Raw genomic sequence first — 16184 nt, 5'->3', positions numbered from 1 at the left:
CCATACTAATGCACTCCCTCCCTGGCCAGTGTCCAGTGTACCAATCACCTTATAGGTACATGGCTGAGGAATTTTGGAACAGAGGTGGTTGCAGCCTAAATGGGAACTGAGAGACTAGTTCCCCCATAAGGCCTGCCTGGCTGTTGATTGACAGTGCATGGCAGCGAGCGGATCCACGGCTGCTATTCAGTCCAATTGTGGCTTTTATTCCACCCACTGCTGTGTGCCATCAATCAACAGCCAGGCGGACCTGAACTAGTCTCTCATTTCTCTATCAAGTTATGCCCACCCAGATCATTTTCAAAATGTGGGATTTGCCATATGTGGGTAAAGACATCACCTGATCCCCAGTTCCTTTGATCTAAAATTTAGCTTTGGCCTAGGAATCTCCCTTCCAACAGCTTAATCAGGCTGGCCATAAAGTACTGTGTGTGAAGCTGTCACAGCTTCCCAGCACAGACATACCAACCCTGAGTACTGGCAAATTTCTGTTTGCCAGCTCAGAGCAGGTCTTAATTACCACCAGTTTCCTAATCTGCGAACTGGCAGCAATTCTTTAGGAATTTGTCACACCCATACTGACAGGTACTTAAAGTGGTGTAGTAAGAACTACCTGAATTTGTGGCCAACAATGTTACTAAAATGGCACAAATGCTTTAGGCAATGATAGTTCTAAAAGAAAACTACCGGCAGAGAGTGCAGTTAAGTAAACCCTTACATATTCCCAGTTAAGTGATTTGCCTCAGGTGATATACTGAGATGCAACAAATGCTCCTACATAAGTTGTACCTGTTTAGCTACAGTCTTCGCTCCTCTACAGTGGTTCAAAGCTTGTCTGAGCTGTCAGAAAAAAAAAAGAAAGGGGGTGGAGAGCTAAAGTTACAAAAGGCAGAGCTCAGTAAAGAGAGCTCTGAGAGCTGATTGGAGGGAAGGGACACCCCCCCCCCCTTCACACAGCACACAGGAACAGAGCTAAGGCGGTCAATCAGCTGGAGATTCCTTCCATCTCCATTTTTCTCTTGGTGTCAGAAAAACTTGTCAGAAGGGATTCATTTTGATAGATAGCAGAGGGATGAAGCAGCAGACAAAAGAGACACTAAAGCCCCGTACACACGTACCGATTGTCGGCCGAATGATCGGCCGTCTTTTGTCCGGTGCTGTTTTGTTGGTTGAAAAGTGCTCAAGACTGCGCACGAATTTTGTCAGCCAACAACAACCAACTGCAGAAGTGATGTCATGTTCTGGTCTACTTTCCGTGTGTTTTTTCTTCACTGAGCATGCCCAGTCTTGATCACCACATTTTTGTCGGCCGAAATCTGTACTGACTGACGAACAATCGGCCGTTCTTTGTTGGCCAACAAAAATTTTAAAGCCTGCACACCAGATTTTGTTTGGCCGAAAAGTCGCAGTCGGTTGTCGGAAGCATCATACTAACAAGGCGACAATCGGCCGATCGGACGTTGGCCGAATATTTACGGCCGACAATCGGTACGTGTGTACGGGCCTTTAGTGCTCTTAAATGAGACAAGTTCACACTATAGAGGGATATGCTTTGTTCATATTTCCATGTCTGAGGGTTACAATCACAAGTTACAGAGCCAATTGGCTATGTACATCATACTTAATTTAAGCAATCACAGGTCAGATCACAGCCATGCTGGCCTCCAGGGTGCATTTTCTCCAGCTCTTTTGAAGTACACGTCCACCACTCTGCAGTTTTAAAACATAACGCAATAGTGAAGTGGGTAAAGTCATTGCTGAGCGAGCTGTCAGTCTTCCCAGTGAAGACAGTAGCAGCAGGAGGGATTTTTTTTCCCTCCATAGCACACACACATGCAAATCCACTGGTCAGCGTTTCAAGTCATTGCAAGGAAGCAGAATATTCTTATAAGATACATGTAGGTAACCATTAAGTTACTCATTTCACACAAACATGAAATGATCTTGTTGCATGGAGTTTCCTACTCTAGAGAGTCTCACTTTAAATCTCTTCCAATTATTTTGTTTGAGAAGACCAACAATAATTTACAAAAGGGATTTCAATTATGAAGGGAAAAAAAGAAAAAAAAAAAAAAACGATGCAATCTGGCCTAAGGGCTGGTTCACACAACACATTCTACATTTTAGTTGCGTTTCTCCATACGTTCTAGTGCATTCCCCCCCCCCCCCCTCTTCTTTTTCTTCAGCTCAATTGAAGACAAGTGCGTTCCAGTGTGTTTTCAATGTGTTTGCCGCATTCAATACAGAAGAAAATGCAACATATTCTACTTTTGTTGACTGCACGGGTGTGAACTAGGGCCATTGGAATCAAAACACCATTAATGAATATTTTATGCAGAACAAAAATGCACTGGACTGCATCTGGTGTGAACCAGCCCAAATACTCCCCTGACAAAGCTCTCAGATTCTCCAAAATAACAGTTAATCCAGTCGGCCTTTGCAGTATGCACTGCTAATCCTTCACTGATTAGGCATTACTATACATGGGGGACTTGGTTGAAGAACAATCCCAGGAGGACTGGTTGGACAACCCTGCCATAAAGTGATGGAGAAGCAAGTGGACTTTGTAGTTCATGCTTACATAGCAGTTGCATTGGCATATAGGCTAACGTAAACACAATTAAATCTTGCATGGGAGGATGTTATATGAAGCTCAGAAACCCTTAGTCAAGATTAGCCCATAATTGCTGTGTAGCGTGTAGTACTCCTGGTTTCCCTTTGCTTCTAAGCACTTGACCATCTCTGGCAGGCTGATGTTTAACTGGATGACACTGTATAGTGAAGTATTACACTGCACCTTGTCCTTTAAGGGGACACAAGCCAGCAAATACAGTAATCCAAAATGTTTTTTTTTTCCTCTCCTTTATCTCACATCAAAAGAACAAAGTGTGCAAGTACAATAATTCCTTAGAATTCAATTATTTTATCACTCACCTGTACGAGAAGAGGAATAAGCATAAGAAGCTAAGGATGAGCTATCAGTGACCATATCGCTGTTTAATTGAGTTGGTGTCTAGGGTATACAAATGATGCATTCACTCACATTTCACAATAACCCCAAACGGCACTGTTGTGAGAGCTACCACACACAAATTATTTTTTGGAAGAATTAAAGGACTAAGTTAAAGGCCCCTTTCACACTGACTGACCGATCGTTTCTGCCTGTTAAGGGCCATACACACTATAAGATTTTCTGAAGACTTTTTCCTTTAGACTTACCAAAACCATATAATATGAGGTCAAACCTAAACACTTTCAATTTGTATGCAATCTGGTAGGCCCTTGAACTACACAGAAAAAGGTAAATCTGAAGGAAATCTAACCACAAAAGTTGGATAGTGTGTATCCAGCTTTAGTTTTTTCAGGCGGACCCGATCGGACCATTCATGGACATGTGTCCCCTGACACCCGCCAACATCCAATTCTATCCTGTCTGCTAAAAACAGACAAATGGGGATCTGTTCCCCATCCATCTTGCGGAACAGATCGGAGAACAGTCAGATGGACATGCAGAGCCGCAGCTCAGAAATGAGCCTGCTCAGGTGCCCCCATTGCAAGCTGTTTGCATGGCAGGAGGGAGGGGCCAAGAGCGCTGGCGAGAAACCCAAGAGAAGAGAATCTGGCTGCTCTGTGCAAAACCACTCTACAGAGTAGGTGAGGACGTTTGTTATTAACCCCTTGCCGACCGCCGCAAGTACATATACTGGGGGGTAAAATCTTCCAGGGCTTAAGTGGTTAAAAAAAAAAAAAAAAAAGAATCACTAATCACTTTAAGCTGGTCATACACATTACAGACTGTGCAATCTCCATATCTTCTAGCAGGTTCAGTCACTGTTTGGGTATTGTGACAGCAGTAGGTTCCAGCTGTCAAAACCAGATAGCTGGCAGAGAAGATTCCACTTTCCATGCTGCTTAGTATGAATGGAGGAATCTATTGGATTTCTCTAGTTCAGGCCACAATTCTATATGTGTATTGCTAGTCAGTACTGGGATGACTAGCTTATAAAGCGGCCTTCTCTATTTTCTCAAGGTCTCCTGCATTATGTCCCCAACCTCACTCATTCACAGTCTCTAGAAGTCTTCTACAGCAGTGGTCCCCAACTCCGTTCCTCAGGGCCCACTAACAGGCCAGATTTTAAGTATTACCTTGGGGAGATGCAGACTAGAGCACTGCAATCACTGAGCAGCAAATGATATAACCTGGGATGTATTTCAGTTATCTTACAAACCTGGCCTGTTAGTGGGCCCTGTAGACCAGGGTTGAGGATGAGGACCACTGTTCTACAGCACCACATACTAGGTGTGGCCCCCCTTTGTGATGGCAGGGGCCATAGCTGGGACCCCCTATATCACATACATCTCTCTCATAGATTACCACTTTTCTGGAAACTAGACATACCAGGCTGCTAGCATTTTCAGAAAGAAGCCAGTAATGGTGGCCTCCACATTTCTTCCATGACAGGTGTACTTTTTGTGTCAAAAGCATCTCATCAGCCAGGTGAGCGCAGCAACACCTTAACTGGAGCAGGAAATCCATTGCTCAGAAAATCCCTAACACAGGTAAATAGACTGTGCTCCATGTTCTAGTAGAACCAACACTCATGCCAGGGACAGGCTACACATACCCGAATGTGACACATCACTTTCAGCCTTTGTCATGACTGATCAAGGGTCAGAACTCCGTGCCTGCATCTTGTGACCTTGTACAGATCCCTATCTCCCCGAGTGTCTAAGTTCCAACAAGCTGTCTAAATATGTACATAAAGAAGCTGGAGCAAAGAAAAATAGAGAAGCGCTTCAATCCTTCATAGGAATAGCCACATTTTTGGCTCCCAGGGAGTAGTCATTAATGGCTACTATAGCCAACAACCCCTCTTTCCTCTCCCAGGCAGGTTCCCGAATATTTGATATGGACAACAAACTATGTCCTCAAAAAGAGAATGTTCATAGCAGCCAGTCATGACTATCTATCCCATTTTCAACTAAAAGAAGAGCAGGTTACCGATTAGTTGCTATGGACAAAGGCTTCACTATTATCTAACAGAGAAAGATCATAAATGGTTCCTATGGACAACAGCTTCCCTTTCCTCTCTGAGAGCAGGATCATAAATAACTAGTATAGGCAATGACCCCCTCTTTCCTCTGGGCAACTGCTTCACTTTCCTCTCCCCAGGCCGTGTCATGAATGGTTGCTATGAACAACTGTCCTAGATGTCTCTAACAGAGCAGGTGCCCAATAAATTGCTATGCACAACAGCCTCACTTTCCTCTCTCAGAGCAGGATCATAAATGGCTGGTATAGGCAACGACCCATTTTTTCTCTTCACCCAGGACAGGTTCCTGAATAATTGCTATGGACAAAAAAAAAAAAACTCACTTTCCTCTAACAGAGCATGGCCATGAATGGTTGCTATGAACAACAGCATTGCCGCCTTCTCTCAGAGCAGGATCATAAATGGCTGATACAGGCAACAACTCCTCTTCTGCAAAAAGTATAGTACAGTATAATAGTTGCTTTGGACAACAGCCTCACTTTCCTTTAACAGATCTGGATCATAAATGGCTGCTATAGGCAACAACCCCTCTTTCCTCTCCTAGAGCAGGGTCATGAATATTTGCAACTGCCCTATTTCCCCCTAAAAAAAACAGGTTCCTAAGTAGTTGCTATGGGCAACAACCTCAATTTACTCTCCCTCAGCAGTCATGAATGGTTGCTATTAGTGATCAACCGATATCGGTTTTTTTTAATGCCAATACCAATATTTTGGTCATCGGATATCGGCCTATATTTTCAGACATTTAGAAAAACAAAAATATATATTTTTTTTTTTCCACGGTTACTGTTGTGGAGGGATCTGGGGGTCTAAAAGACCCCAAACCCCTCCTCTGCACTTAAAAGCATTCAAAACGCCAAGTTTGGCTGTTTTGAATGCTGTCATTTTTTTAAATTTGGCGCCGAGTACCTGGAAGTAATGTCATGACATCACTTCTGGGTTTTTTCCATGGAGACCCGATCAGTGCCAAATGCGGCTTTGATCGGGTCTTTTGTTCGGCGGCCGTGCAGGTAGGATGCCCGCGTCTCCTGGTTGGACGGGAGACACGGGCGAGCCGTGGAAGGCGGCGGGAGGGGAGGCGTCTCAGCTGCATCAGTTGTCATTACAAGACAGCCCACCGTCGGCTATGGACGCCGGTACCGGGGTGATGCCTCTAGCTGTAGGCATCACTCCGGTACAAGCACTTTCTGAAATATCGGCAACATCGGTAACCTCAGGGGCCGATTCTGATATATCGGGGAAAGTGCTTATCGGCCCCCGATATATCGGTGTTGCCGATAATTGGTCGATCCCTAGTTGCTATAGACGACTGCCATTTCTCTCCCAGAGCATGGTCATGAACAGCTGCTATGGACGACTACCCCTACTCTCCAAGAACAGGGTCATGAAAGGCTGCTATGTATGACTACGCCTTCTCCTCTTCCAGACCATGGTCATGAATGGTGGCTATGGACGACTACCCCCTTCTCTCCCAGGAACATAGTCATAAATGGTTGCTATGGAGGACTACCCCTTCTCTCCCAGATCACGGTAACAAATGGTTGCTATAGACGACTACCCCCTTCTCTTCTCCCAGAACATAGTCATAAATGGTTGCTATAGAGGACTACCCATTCTCTTCTCCCAGATCATAGTCATAAATGGTTGCTATAGACGACTACCCCCTTCTCTTCTCCCAGAACATAGTCATAAATGGTTGCTATAGAGGACTACCCATTCTCTTCTCCCAGATCATAGTCATGAATGGTTGCTATAGAGGACTACCCATTCTCTTCTCCCAGATCATAGTCATGAATGGTTGCTATAGAGGACTACCCATTCTCTTCTCCCAGATCAGTCATGAATGGTTGCTATAGAGGACTACCCATTCTCTCCCCCCAGATCAGTCATGAATGGTTGCTATAGACGACTACCCATTCTCTCCCCCCAGATCATAGTCATGAATGGTTGCTATAGAGGACTACCCATTCTCTTCTCCCAGATCAGTCATGAATGGTTGCTATAGACGACTACCCATTCTCTCCCCCCAGATCATAGTCATGAATGGTTGCTATAGAGGACTACCCATTCTCTTCTCCCAGATCAGTCATGAATGGTTGCTATAGAGGACTACCCATTCTCTTCTCCCAGATCAGTCATGAATGGTTGCTATAGACGACTACCCATTCTCTTCCCCCAGATCATAGTCATGAATGGTTGCTATAGACGACTACCCATTCTCTTCTCCCAGATCAGTCATGAATGGTTGCTATAGACGACTACCCATTCTCTTCCCCCAGATCATAGTCATGAATGGTTGCTATAGACGACTACCCATTCAGGACTATAATCTGGGAGAAGAGAATGTGTAGTCGTCTATAGCAACCATTCTCTTCTCCCAGATCATAGTCATGAATGGTTGCTATGGCCTCCAGCCATGTCAGTGAGCCTAGCAATGAGTATATCCGCACTCCCCTCGGGCACAGTGTAGCCCTGAGCTGTGATTGCCATGCAGTAGTGTGAACATTAGCTGGCTTCCCCCTCGCCACGTTTTCCCAATTGGTTATTCATTAGATGTAATTAGCAGACAGGCACTCACCCAGCAGCAGCAGCTTCAGTTCCCTGCGAGCATTCCTCTTATCCATGCGGATCTTTTTCTCGATCTCAGCATTAATCCTCTGGGACTCCTTCTCCTCAGCGGACAGGCAGCACCCCGCCATTGTGGCAGACAAGAGCGGCTAGACAAATCAGTGTCGGCGGCACCCCTCTCTCTCTCTCTCTCACACACACAGACACAGACAGACAGACAGACAGGCAGGGCTCCCTCCGCTCACACACGGAGTGTCCACCAGCAGCAGGCGCCCTCACTCCGCTCTCCCCGGTGACCACTACAAGTTCACAAGGCGTCTTCCTCAACAACTTCAAGCGGCTCTCCACAGAGGAGGGAGGGGAGGAGGGGGGACCTGAACAAAGCCAATGAATCCCTGCTTTCTTCTTCTTCTTCCTTGCCCTGGGGAAGGCTCCCTCCTGAAGACGTACGGGTGTGACTGTGGGAGGTAATGGCAGCCGAATAGAAGCTCCTCTTCTCCCAGGTGGACAGGAGCCCTCAGACACACAGAGGTGGAGGTGGGGAGTCAGTCAGTACATATCCACCGAAAGCCTTCTTTTCCCGGAGTAATGGAGAGGCGGGGTCAGGGCGGCTCTCCCCTCACACCTCCTCCTCTTCCCCCTCCTCCTCTTCATGTGCTGGGGGTGGCCGCTCTCCTCGTCAGGGGCTTTTCCAAGGAAACTTGGAGGGAGAGAACTCTGGGGGCACACTGCCTGCACCCTCATATTAGCATTAGGTGCTTTCTGAGGTATCAAGTGACGTCACGACCCGGGGGAAGGCTAAATACATGTGAAAAAGAACTGACCCCTCCACCACACACTGAGGGGACTTTGTGTAAACCAGAGCTTCTCAAACCTTTATAAGTGGAGGCACCCTTTAAGATTATAGAATCTCAAGGCAACCTTTACATTTATAGAATCTCAAGGCACCCTTTAAGATTATAGAATCTCAAGGCACCCTTTACATTTATAGAATCTCAAGGCACCCTTTAAGATTATAGAATCTCAAGGCACCCTTTAAGATTATAGAATCTCAAGGCACCTTTAAGATTATAGAAACTCAAGGCATCCTTTAAAATTATAGAATCTCAAGGCAACCTTTAAGATTATAGAATCTCAAGGCATCCTTTAAGATTATAGAATCTCAAGGCACCCTTTAAGATTATAGAATCTCAAGTAACCCTTTAAGATTATAGAATCTCAAGACACCCTTTAAGATTATAGAATCTCAAGGAACACTTTACATTTATAGAATCTCAAGGAACACTTTACATTTATAGAATCTCAAGGCACCCTTTAAGATTATAGAATCTCAAGGCACCCTTTCAGATTATAGAATCTCAAGGCACCCTTTAAGATTATAGAATCTCAAGGCACCCTTTACATTTATAGAATCTCAAGGCACCCTTTAAGATTATAGAATCTCAAGGCAACCTTTAAGATTATAGAATCTCAAGGCACCCTTTAAGATTATAGAATCTCAAGGCACCCTTTAAGATTATAGAATCTCAAGGCATCCTTTAAAATTATAGAATCTCAAGGCAACCTTTAAGATTATAGAATCTCAAGGCATCCTTTAAGATTATAGAATCTCAAAGCAACCTTTAAGATTATAGAATCTCAAGGCAACCTTTAAGATTATAGAATCTCAAGGAACCCTTTAAGATTATAGAATCTCAAGGCACCCTTTAAGATTATAGAATCTCAAGGAACACTTTAAGATTATAGAATCTCAAGGCACCCTTTAAGATTATAGAATCTCAAGGAACACTTTACATTTATAGAATCTCAAGGCACTCTTTACATTTATATAATCTCAAGGCAACCTTTAAGATTATAGACAATCTCAAGGCACCCTTTAAATTTATAGATAATCTCAAGGCACCCTTTAAACTTACAGACCATCTCAAGGCACCCTTTAAATGTATAGCCAATCTGAAGGCACCCTTTACAATTCTAGATAATCTCAAGGCACCCTTTAAATTTATAGATAATCTCAAGGCACCCTTTAAAGTTATAGACAATCTCAAGTCACCCTTTAAATGCATAGCCAATCTGAAGGCACCCTTTACAATTCTAGATAATCTCAAAGCACTCTTTAAATTTATAGATAACCTCAAGGCACCCTTTAAAGTTATAGACGATCTCAAGGCACCCTTTAAAGTTATAGACAATCTCAAGGCACCCTTTACATTTATAGACAATCTCAAGGCACCCTTTAATATTATAGACAATCTCAAGGCATCCTTTAAAGTTATAGACAATCTCAAGGCACCCTTTAAAGTTATAGACAATCTCAAGGCACCCTTTAAAGTTATAGACAATCTCAAGGCACCCTTTAAATTTATAGATAATCTCAAGGCACCCTTTAAAGTTATAGACAATCTCAAGGCACCCTTTAAAATTATAGACAATCTTAAGGCACCCTTTAAATGTAAAGATAATCTCAAGGCACCCTTTAAAGTTATAGACAATCTCAAGGCACCCTTTAAAATTATAGACAATCTTAAGGCACCCTTTAAATGTAAAGATAATCTCAAGGCACCCTTTAAATTTATAGTTAATCTCAAGGCACCCTTTAAATTTATAGACAATCTCAAGACACCCTTTAAAGTTATAGACAATCTCAAGGCACCCTTTAAAGTTATAGACCATCTCAAGGCACCCTTTAAAGTTATAGACAATCTCAAGGCACCCTTTAAAATTATAGACAATCTCAAGTCACCCTTTAAATGTATAGCCAATCTGAAGGCACCCTTTACAATTCTAGATAATCTCAAAGCACCCTTTAAATTTATAGATAACCTCAAGGCACCCTTTAAAGTTATAGACAACCTCAAGGCACCCTTTAAAGTTATAGACAATCTCAAGGCACCCTTTACATTTATAGATAATCTCAAGGCACCCTTTAAGATTATAGACAATCTCAAGGCACCCTTTAAGATTATAGACAATCTCAAGGCACCCTTTAAAGTTATAGACAATCTCAAGGCACCCTTTAAAGTTATAGACAATCTCAAGGCGCCCTTTAAACTTATAGACAATCTCTAGGCACCCTTTAAAATTATAGAATCTCAAGGCACCCTTTACATTTATAGACAATCTCAAGGCACCCTTTAAAGTTATAGACAATCTCAAGGCACCCTTTAAACTTACAGACAATCTCAAGGCACCCTTTAAAATTATAAAATCTCAAGGCACCCTTTACATTTATAGACAATCTCAAGGCACCCTTTACATTTATAGACAATCTCAAGGCACCCTTTAAATTTATAGATAATCTCAAGACACCCTTTAAAATTATAGAATCTCAAGGCACCCTTTACATTTTAGACAATCTCAAGGCACCCTTTAAATTTATAGATAATCTCAAGGCACCCTTTAAATTTATAGACAATCTCAAGGCACCCTTTAAATTTATAGATAATCTCAAGGCACCCTTTACAATTATAGACAATCTCAAGGCACCCTTTAAAGTTATAGATAATCTCAAGGCACCCTTTACATTTATAGACAATCTCAAGGCACCCTTTACATTTATAGACAATCTCAAGGCACCCTTTAAAGTTATAGACAATCTCAAGGCACCCTTTAAATTTATAGACAATCTCAAGGCACCCTTTACAATTATAGACAATCTCAAGGCACCCTTTAAAGTTATAGATAATCTCAAGGCACCCTTTACATTTAGAGACAATCTCAAAGCACAATTTAAAGTTATAGACAATCTCAAGGCACCCTATAAATTTATAGATAATCTCAAGGCACTCTTTAAACTTATAGACAATCTCAAGGCACCCTTTAAATTATGGGCAGTCTCCAGGCTCCCCATCCTAAAATGTAAAAAATGATTCTATAAGTTTTACATAATGCAGCAACCTCCACACGTAGGACACCCAATCTTAGAGGTGATTTATTCGTCCAAAGCAAATCCACTTGCACACTGGTACTGACTAGTATTCCTATGTTTCTCTTCTCCATTAATATCTCTCCATCAATGAGCTAATGTCACCCCAGTGCTAAGGGAGAGGGGCACAGGAGGGTCAAACAAGGATGCTGTGGAGGCAACAGATATCCTCCTTATTAACTGATGATGTCATTGGTTGTTAGGATGCCAGTGTCTAGAAAGTCGTAAGGGTGCATAATTGAAACCTGTGGCTTTGTGTAACTTAAAAGGCAGGCTTGATCCACCCGCTGGCTTGTATGCAATTTTTGATCAATATTTAGGCATTTGGCCAAGGCACCCCTGAAGAAGCCTCAAGACATCCCTGAAGAAGTCTCAAGGCACCCTGGTTGAAAAAGGCTGCTCTAAACTACAGTAGCTGTGCATGGCAACCAATCAGCTTCTAGCTTTCATCTTTAAGCGGTGCTCCAGCCAAAAGGGGAAGCTCTGCTTGTCTGCCTCCCCCCCTTCAATGCCACATTTGACACCTTGTGGGGGATAGCTAGGATTGCCACCTCATCCTTTAAAACCAAATACACCAGACACTTAGTGTCTGATCTGCATTTAATTAGTCTCAGAACCTGTGGAATTAATATGTGTTCAGGGATGAGGTGGCAACCCTAGTTTTGACAGGTACCCGCTCCCACTTTCTGCTCAGTTCGCTATGGCAAACTTATCCAGAAGTTCGGCCCTCACGGCAGCCAGCCAATTAAGAATCCGCAGGGCGCTTCGCACATGAGCAGTAGGAAACCAGCCATGAAGCCGCAAGGCTTCACGGCTGGTTTCCCTTACCCAAGATGGTGGCGCCAGCACCCAGGAGCTGATTTAAAAATCAGCTTGGGTGAGGACAGTGCTGGATCCCTGGACAGGTAAGTGCCCTAATAGTGAAAGTCAGCAGCTACAAATACTGTAGACTTTCAAATTTTTGGTGGGTGGGCTGGAGCTCCTCTTTAAAGTGGTGCTGAAAGCTTGGGGTGCTGACATGGCAGGATCCCTGGACAGGTAAGTGTCATCAGCTACTTTTTTTTTTCTTACAGACTGGAGCTCTGCTTTAAAGGTTACATTAAAAAATTACGTTACGTTAAAAAATAGGTTATATAGTACTTATTGGTTCTGTGTAATGTCTCACAGAGCGGTCCCTTACCTCCTTTCATTGCCGCTGTCCACCTTTTCCTCCAAATGACCCCCTTAGCAAGCTCTCAAGCCGGGCTGTGTGGGTCCATGCTCCACCCTCTGTTCTCTCCTCACAGGATTTGACTGACAGCAGCAGGAACCTTTGATTCCCACTGTTCTGAGTCTCCTGTGAGACCAGGAAGAGAGGAGAGCTGTTCTGCAGTCAGGACAGTGCTGGAGCTTTGAGAAGAGTCAGGTAGGAGTTTAGATTTCAGAACCACTGCATTAACACAGACCTGCAACGTACCTATACGTCGCTGGATTTCAAGTAGTTTACCGGAATGATTCTCAAGCCCCCCTCCTCCACTTCCTTCTCAGGCTCTCCTGTCTCTCGCGCTTCCGCCGGCTGATCTGAGAGCCTTACAAAGCCCGTACCAGGCTTTATTGACTGTCAGTTATGGTAACACAGAAGCAATGACCTGACACCACTTCCGGTTTACCCAGATGTGAACGGTTACGGCACCATTTTCAAAATATCGAAACCCCCGATCCTGGTGTGATTGAATACTTTTAAGGGCAGGCAAGGGATTTGGGGTCTTATAGACCCCCGGATCTCTCCATAAAGAGTACCTGTCACATGCCTATTGCTGTCGCATGGGATGTTTACATTCCTTGTGACAGCAATAAAAGTGCTAAAAAAAAAAAAAAATGAAAGCAACAATGTAAAAATAAAAAACAATAATTTAAAGAAAAAATGTAAAGTGCCCCTGAGCTCGCGCACAGAGGTAAACTCACGTGTCGGTCTCGCACGCACGCAAACAGCGATTGTCCTGCACATGTGAGGTATCACCACAAATGTCAGATCATGGGCAGTAATTCTAGCACTAGACCGCTGTAAATCTAAAGTGGTAACCTGTAAGGGCTTTAAAAGCATCGCCCATGGAGAGAAAAATTTATGTCATTTGGTATCGATTTACTCAGCGTAACATCATCTTTTATTTTTTGGAAATAAATTGATTTATGTATTGCGTTTTGTGCCTTAAATTTTAAAAATTGCATTTGAAAAACCACTGCACAAATACTGTGTGGCATAAAAAAAAGAGAGCAAACCGACCAATTTATTCTCTATTGCCTCTGCTTTTAAAAAAATATATAACGTGCTAATTTTCTAGCAAAAATACTGATTGTTACATGTAAACAAAAAGTGCCTGAAAAGGCCTGGTCTGGAAGTGGAATTCTAGCTTACACCTAACTATCCTTAAAACTGCCCTCCTTCCCCCTCCTAATACCTACTGTAAATTAAAGCCTGGTGCACACTGGCCTGAATGTAAGGCAGCATCTGTGGGTTCGAAAGAAACTGTCCAACATTTTGGCTCGTGTGTACGGCAGCCAGGCCAGCTTCTGTCAAAGGCTAATGACCGAAAAAGGTCTGCCTACCGGCTCCAGATCAGCGCTCTCAGCCAATGACTGAAAGCGCTGACCGGAGTGTTCTGGCCATCCCCTTGTCAGAACACAATAGCTCAGCAGGGAAGATCGCTGTAATAACATCGCATAATTAGTACAGCGGCTCCGATCTGAGCTGTCAGGTTTTTTTTTCCGCTGGGTTGAACGAAAACAATTAGTAGTGTGTACGAGGCTTAACTCACCTGTGTAAGAAAGATGTCTATACTTACCTATTTTCAGACTGGTCACATTTATCTCCCTTTTGTCAGACAGCGGCGCTGCAAGATAGAGCGCTGGTAAAGCCTGGAGCGGTGACGTCACCCATAGGCTTTAACCACTTAAGCCCCGGAAGATTTTACCCCCTTCCTGAGCAGGGCCTATTTTGCGATTCGCCACTGCGTGAATTTAACGGACAATTGCGCGGTCATGCGATGGTGTACCTAAACGAATTTGACGTCCTTTTTTTCCCACAAACAGAGCTTTCTTTTGGTGGTATTTGATCACCTGTGCGATTTTTTGATCATGCGCTATAAACAAAAAAAGAGCGTAAATTTTGCAAAAATAACAATATTTTTCACATTTTTTTATATGAAATTCCCCCCAAAAAAAATGTAAAAATCAAAATTTTTTAACATTTTCGGCCAATTTGTTTTATGCTACATATGTTTGGTAAAAAAAAATGCAAAAAGCGTATTTTGATTGGTTTGCGCAAAAGTTATCGCGTTTACTAACAAAGGGAAAGATTTTTGTCATTTTTGGTGTTTTTTTTTTTTAACGAGTAATGGCCGCGATCTGCGATTTTTTTTTTGCGGGACTGCGACATTGCGGCGGACAGATAGGACCCTTGACTGACATTTTTTACGGGTTACCAGTGACATTACTGCAGTAATCAGTGCTATACATATGCACTGTTACTGTACAAATGACACTGGCAGTGAAGGAGTTAACTGTATTGGAGAGGAAGGGGTTAAGTGTGTCCTAGGGGCGTGTTTCTAACTGTGATGGGACATGGCTACTGGTGTAAGAACAGAGATCAACGGTCCTACATAGTAGAACCGTGTGATCTCCATTTTTACACAGAGGAGAATGACAGGCGGCTTGTTTACATCAGCCGCCTGCCTTTCTCCCTTCACGGCGAACGATCGCGAGTGACCGGAGGACATCGGGTCCGCCGGTCACACGCACTGACTTGTTAGGGAAAGAGCCGGGGCGGGCGCACGTCTCAGCGGGCGCGCGCGCTCGCCCGCTATTGGCTCACAAGCGAGTGACAGGCTATTGACGTACCGGTACGTCACTTTGCCTGGCCGGGGCTGACCGCTGCAGTATATGTACTTGCGGCGGTCGGCAAGTGGTTAATGGGCCATCCATTGTCAATGCTCCCTCCTCTCTCCTGCAGCCACCACTACCCATCACAGGGGAGCCAAACACATGGCTGGACCAGAGAAGTCTGAAAATAGGTAAGTATATACATCTTTTTTTCTTACACAGGTGAGTTAACATAGGTGTTAGGAGGGGGAATGGGACAGTTTAAAGCTAGTTAAAGGTAAATTGGAATTTCACTTTAACCACTTGACTTACAGAAGGTTTTACCCCCTTCATGACCAGATCAATTTTTTGCTATTCAACACTGTGTTACTTTAACTGGCAATTGCAACACTGTACACAAATGTAATTTATATAATTTCTTTTCACAAAAATATAACTTTTTTTTTTAGTGGTATTCGAGCACCACAGGTGTTTTTTTATTTTTATTATTTTCAGATTATAGGTTTACACAGGGCCGTCTTTAATATTGATTAGACCCTGGGCAAAATTTTATTTTTTGCTCTGAGACATACAATAAACAGCAGCTAGACTCAAAATCAGTTTACTGCAGCTGATCAGGCAGCATTTGCGATTGGTTGCCAGAGATTACAGCATATTATTACCACTCACTGTCTGGATGCTAGAGGTTACAGCACACATTACCAGTCACCAATTAGTTGCTAGAGGTTACGGCACATCATTTTTGCTTGCTGATTGGTTGCTAGAGGTTACTGCACATC

The 16184-nt window shown here is 43.3% G+C and overlaps 1 protein-coding gene across 1 annotated transcript in view; it reads right to left on the bottom strand.

The window, feature by feature from the left end:
• Positions 1-8224, bottom strand: part of LOC309544409 (guanine nucleotide-binding protein subunit alpha-14) — a 211136-nt gene extending 202912 nt beyond the window's left edge. Inside the window, exon 1 of the mRNA XM_082243318.1 lies at positions 7633-8224. Coding sequence (XP_082099444.1) covers positions 7633-7753 — 121 coding nt within the window. The 5' untranslated portion in view covers positions 7754-8224. The remainder of the gene's footprint in view (positions 1-7632) is intronic.
• Between the last annotated feature and the right edge of the window lie 7960 nt (positions 8225-16184).

The sequence above is a fragment of the Pelophylax lessonae genome (assembly GCF_965119305.1).
Source record: "Pelophylax lessonae genome assembly, chromosome: 1".
In the NCBI taxonomy this organism is placed as follows: Eukaryota; Metazoa; Chordata; class Amphibia; order Anura; family Ranidae; genus Pelophylax; species Pelophylax lessonae.
Note: the sequence above shows the minus strand (reverse complement) of the source record. Positions and strands in the feature narration are given on the sequence as shown.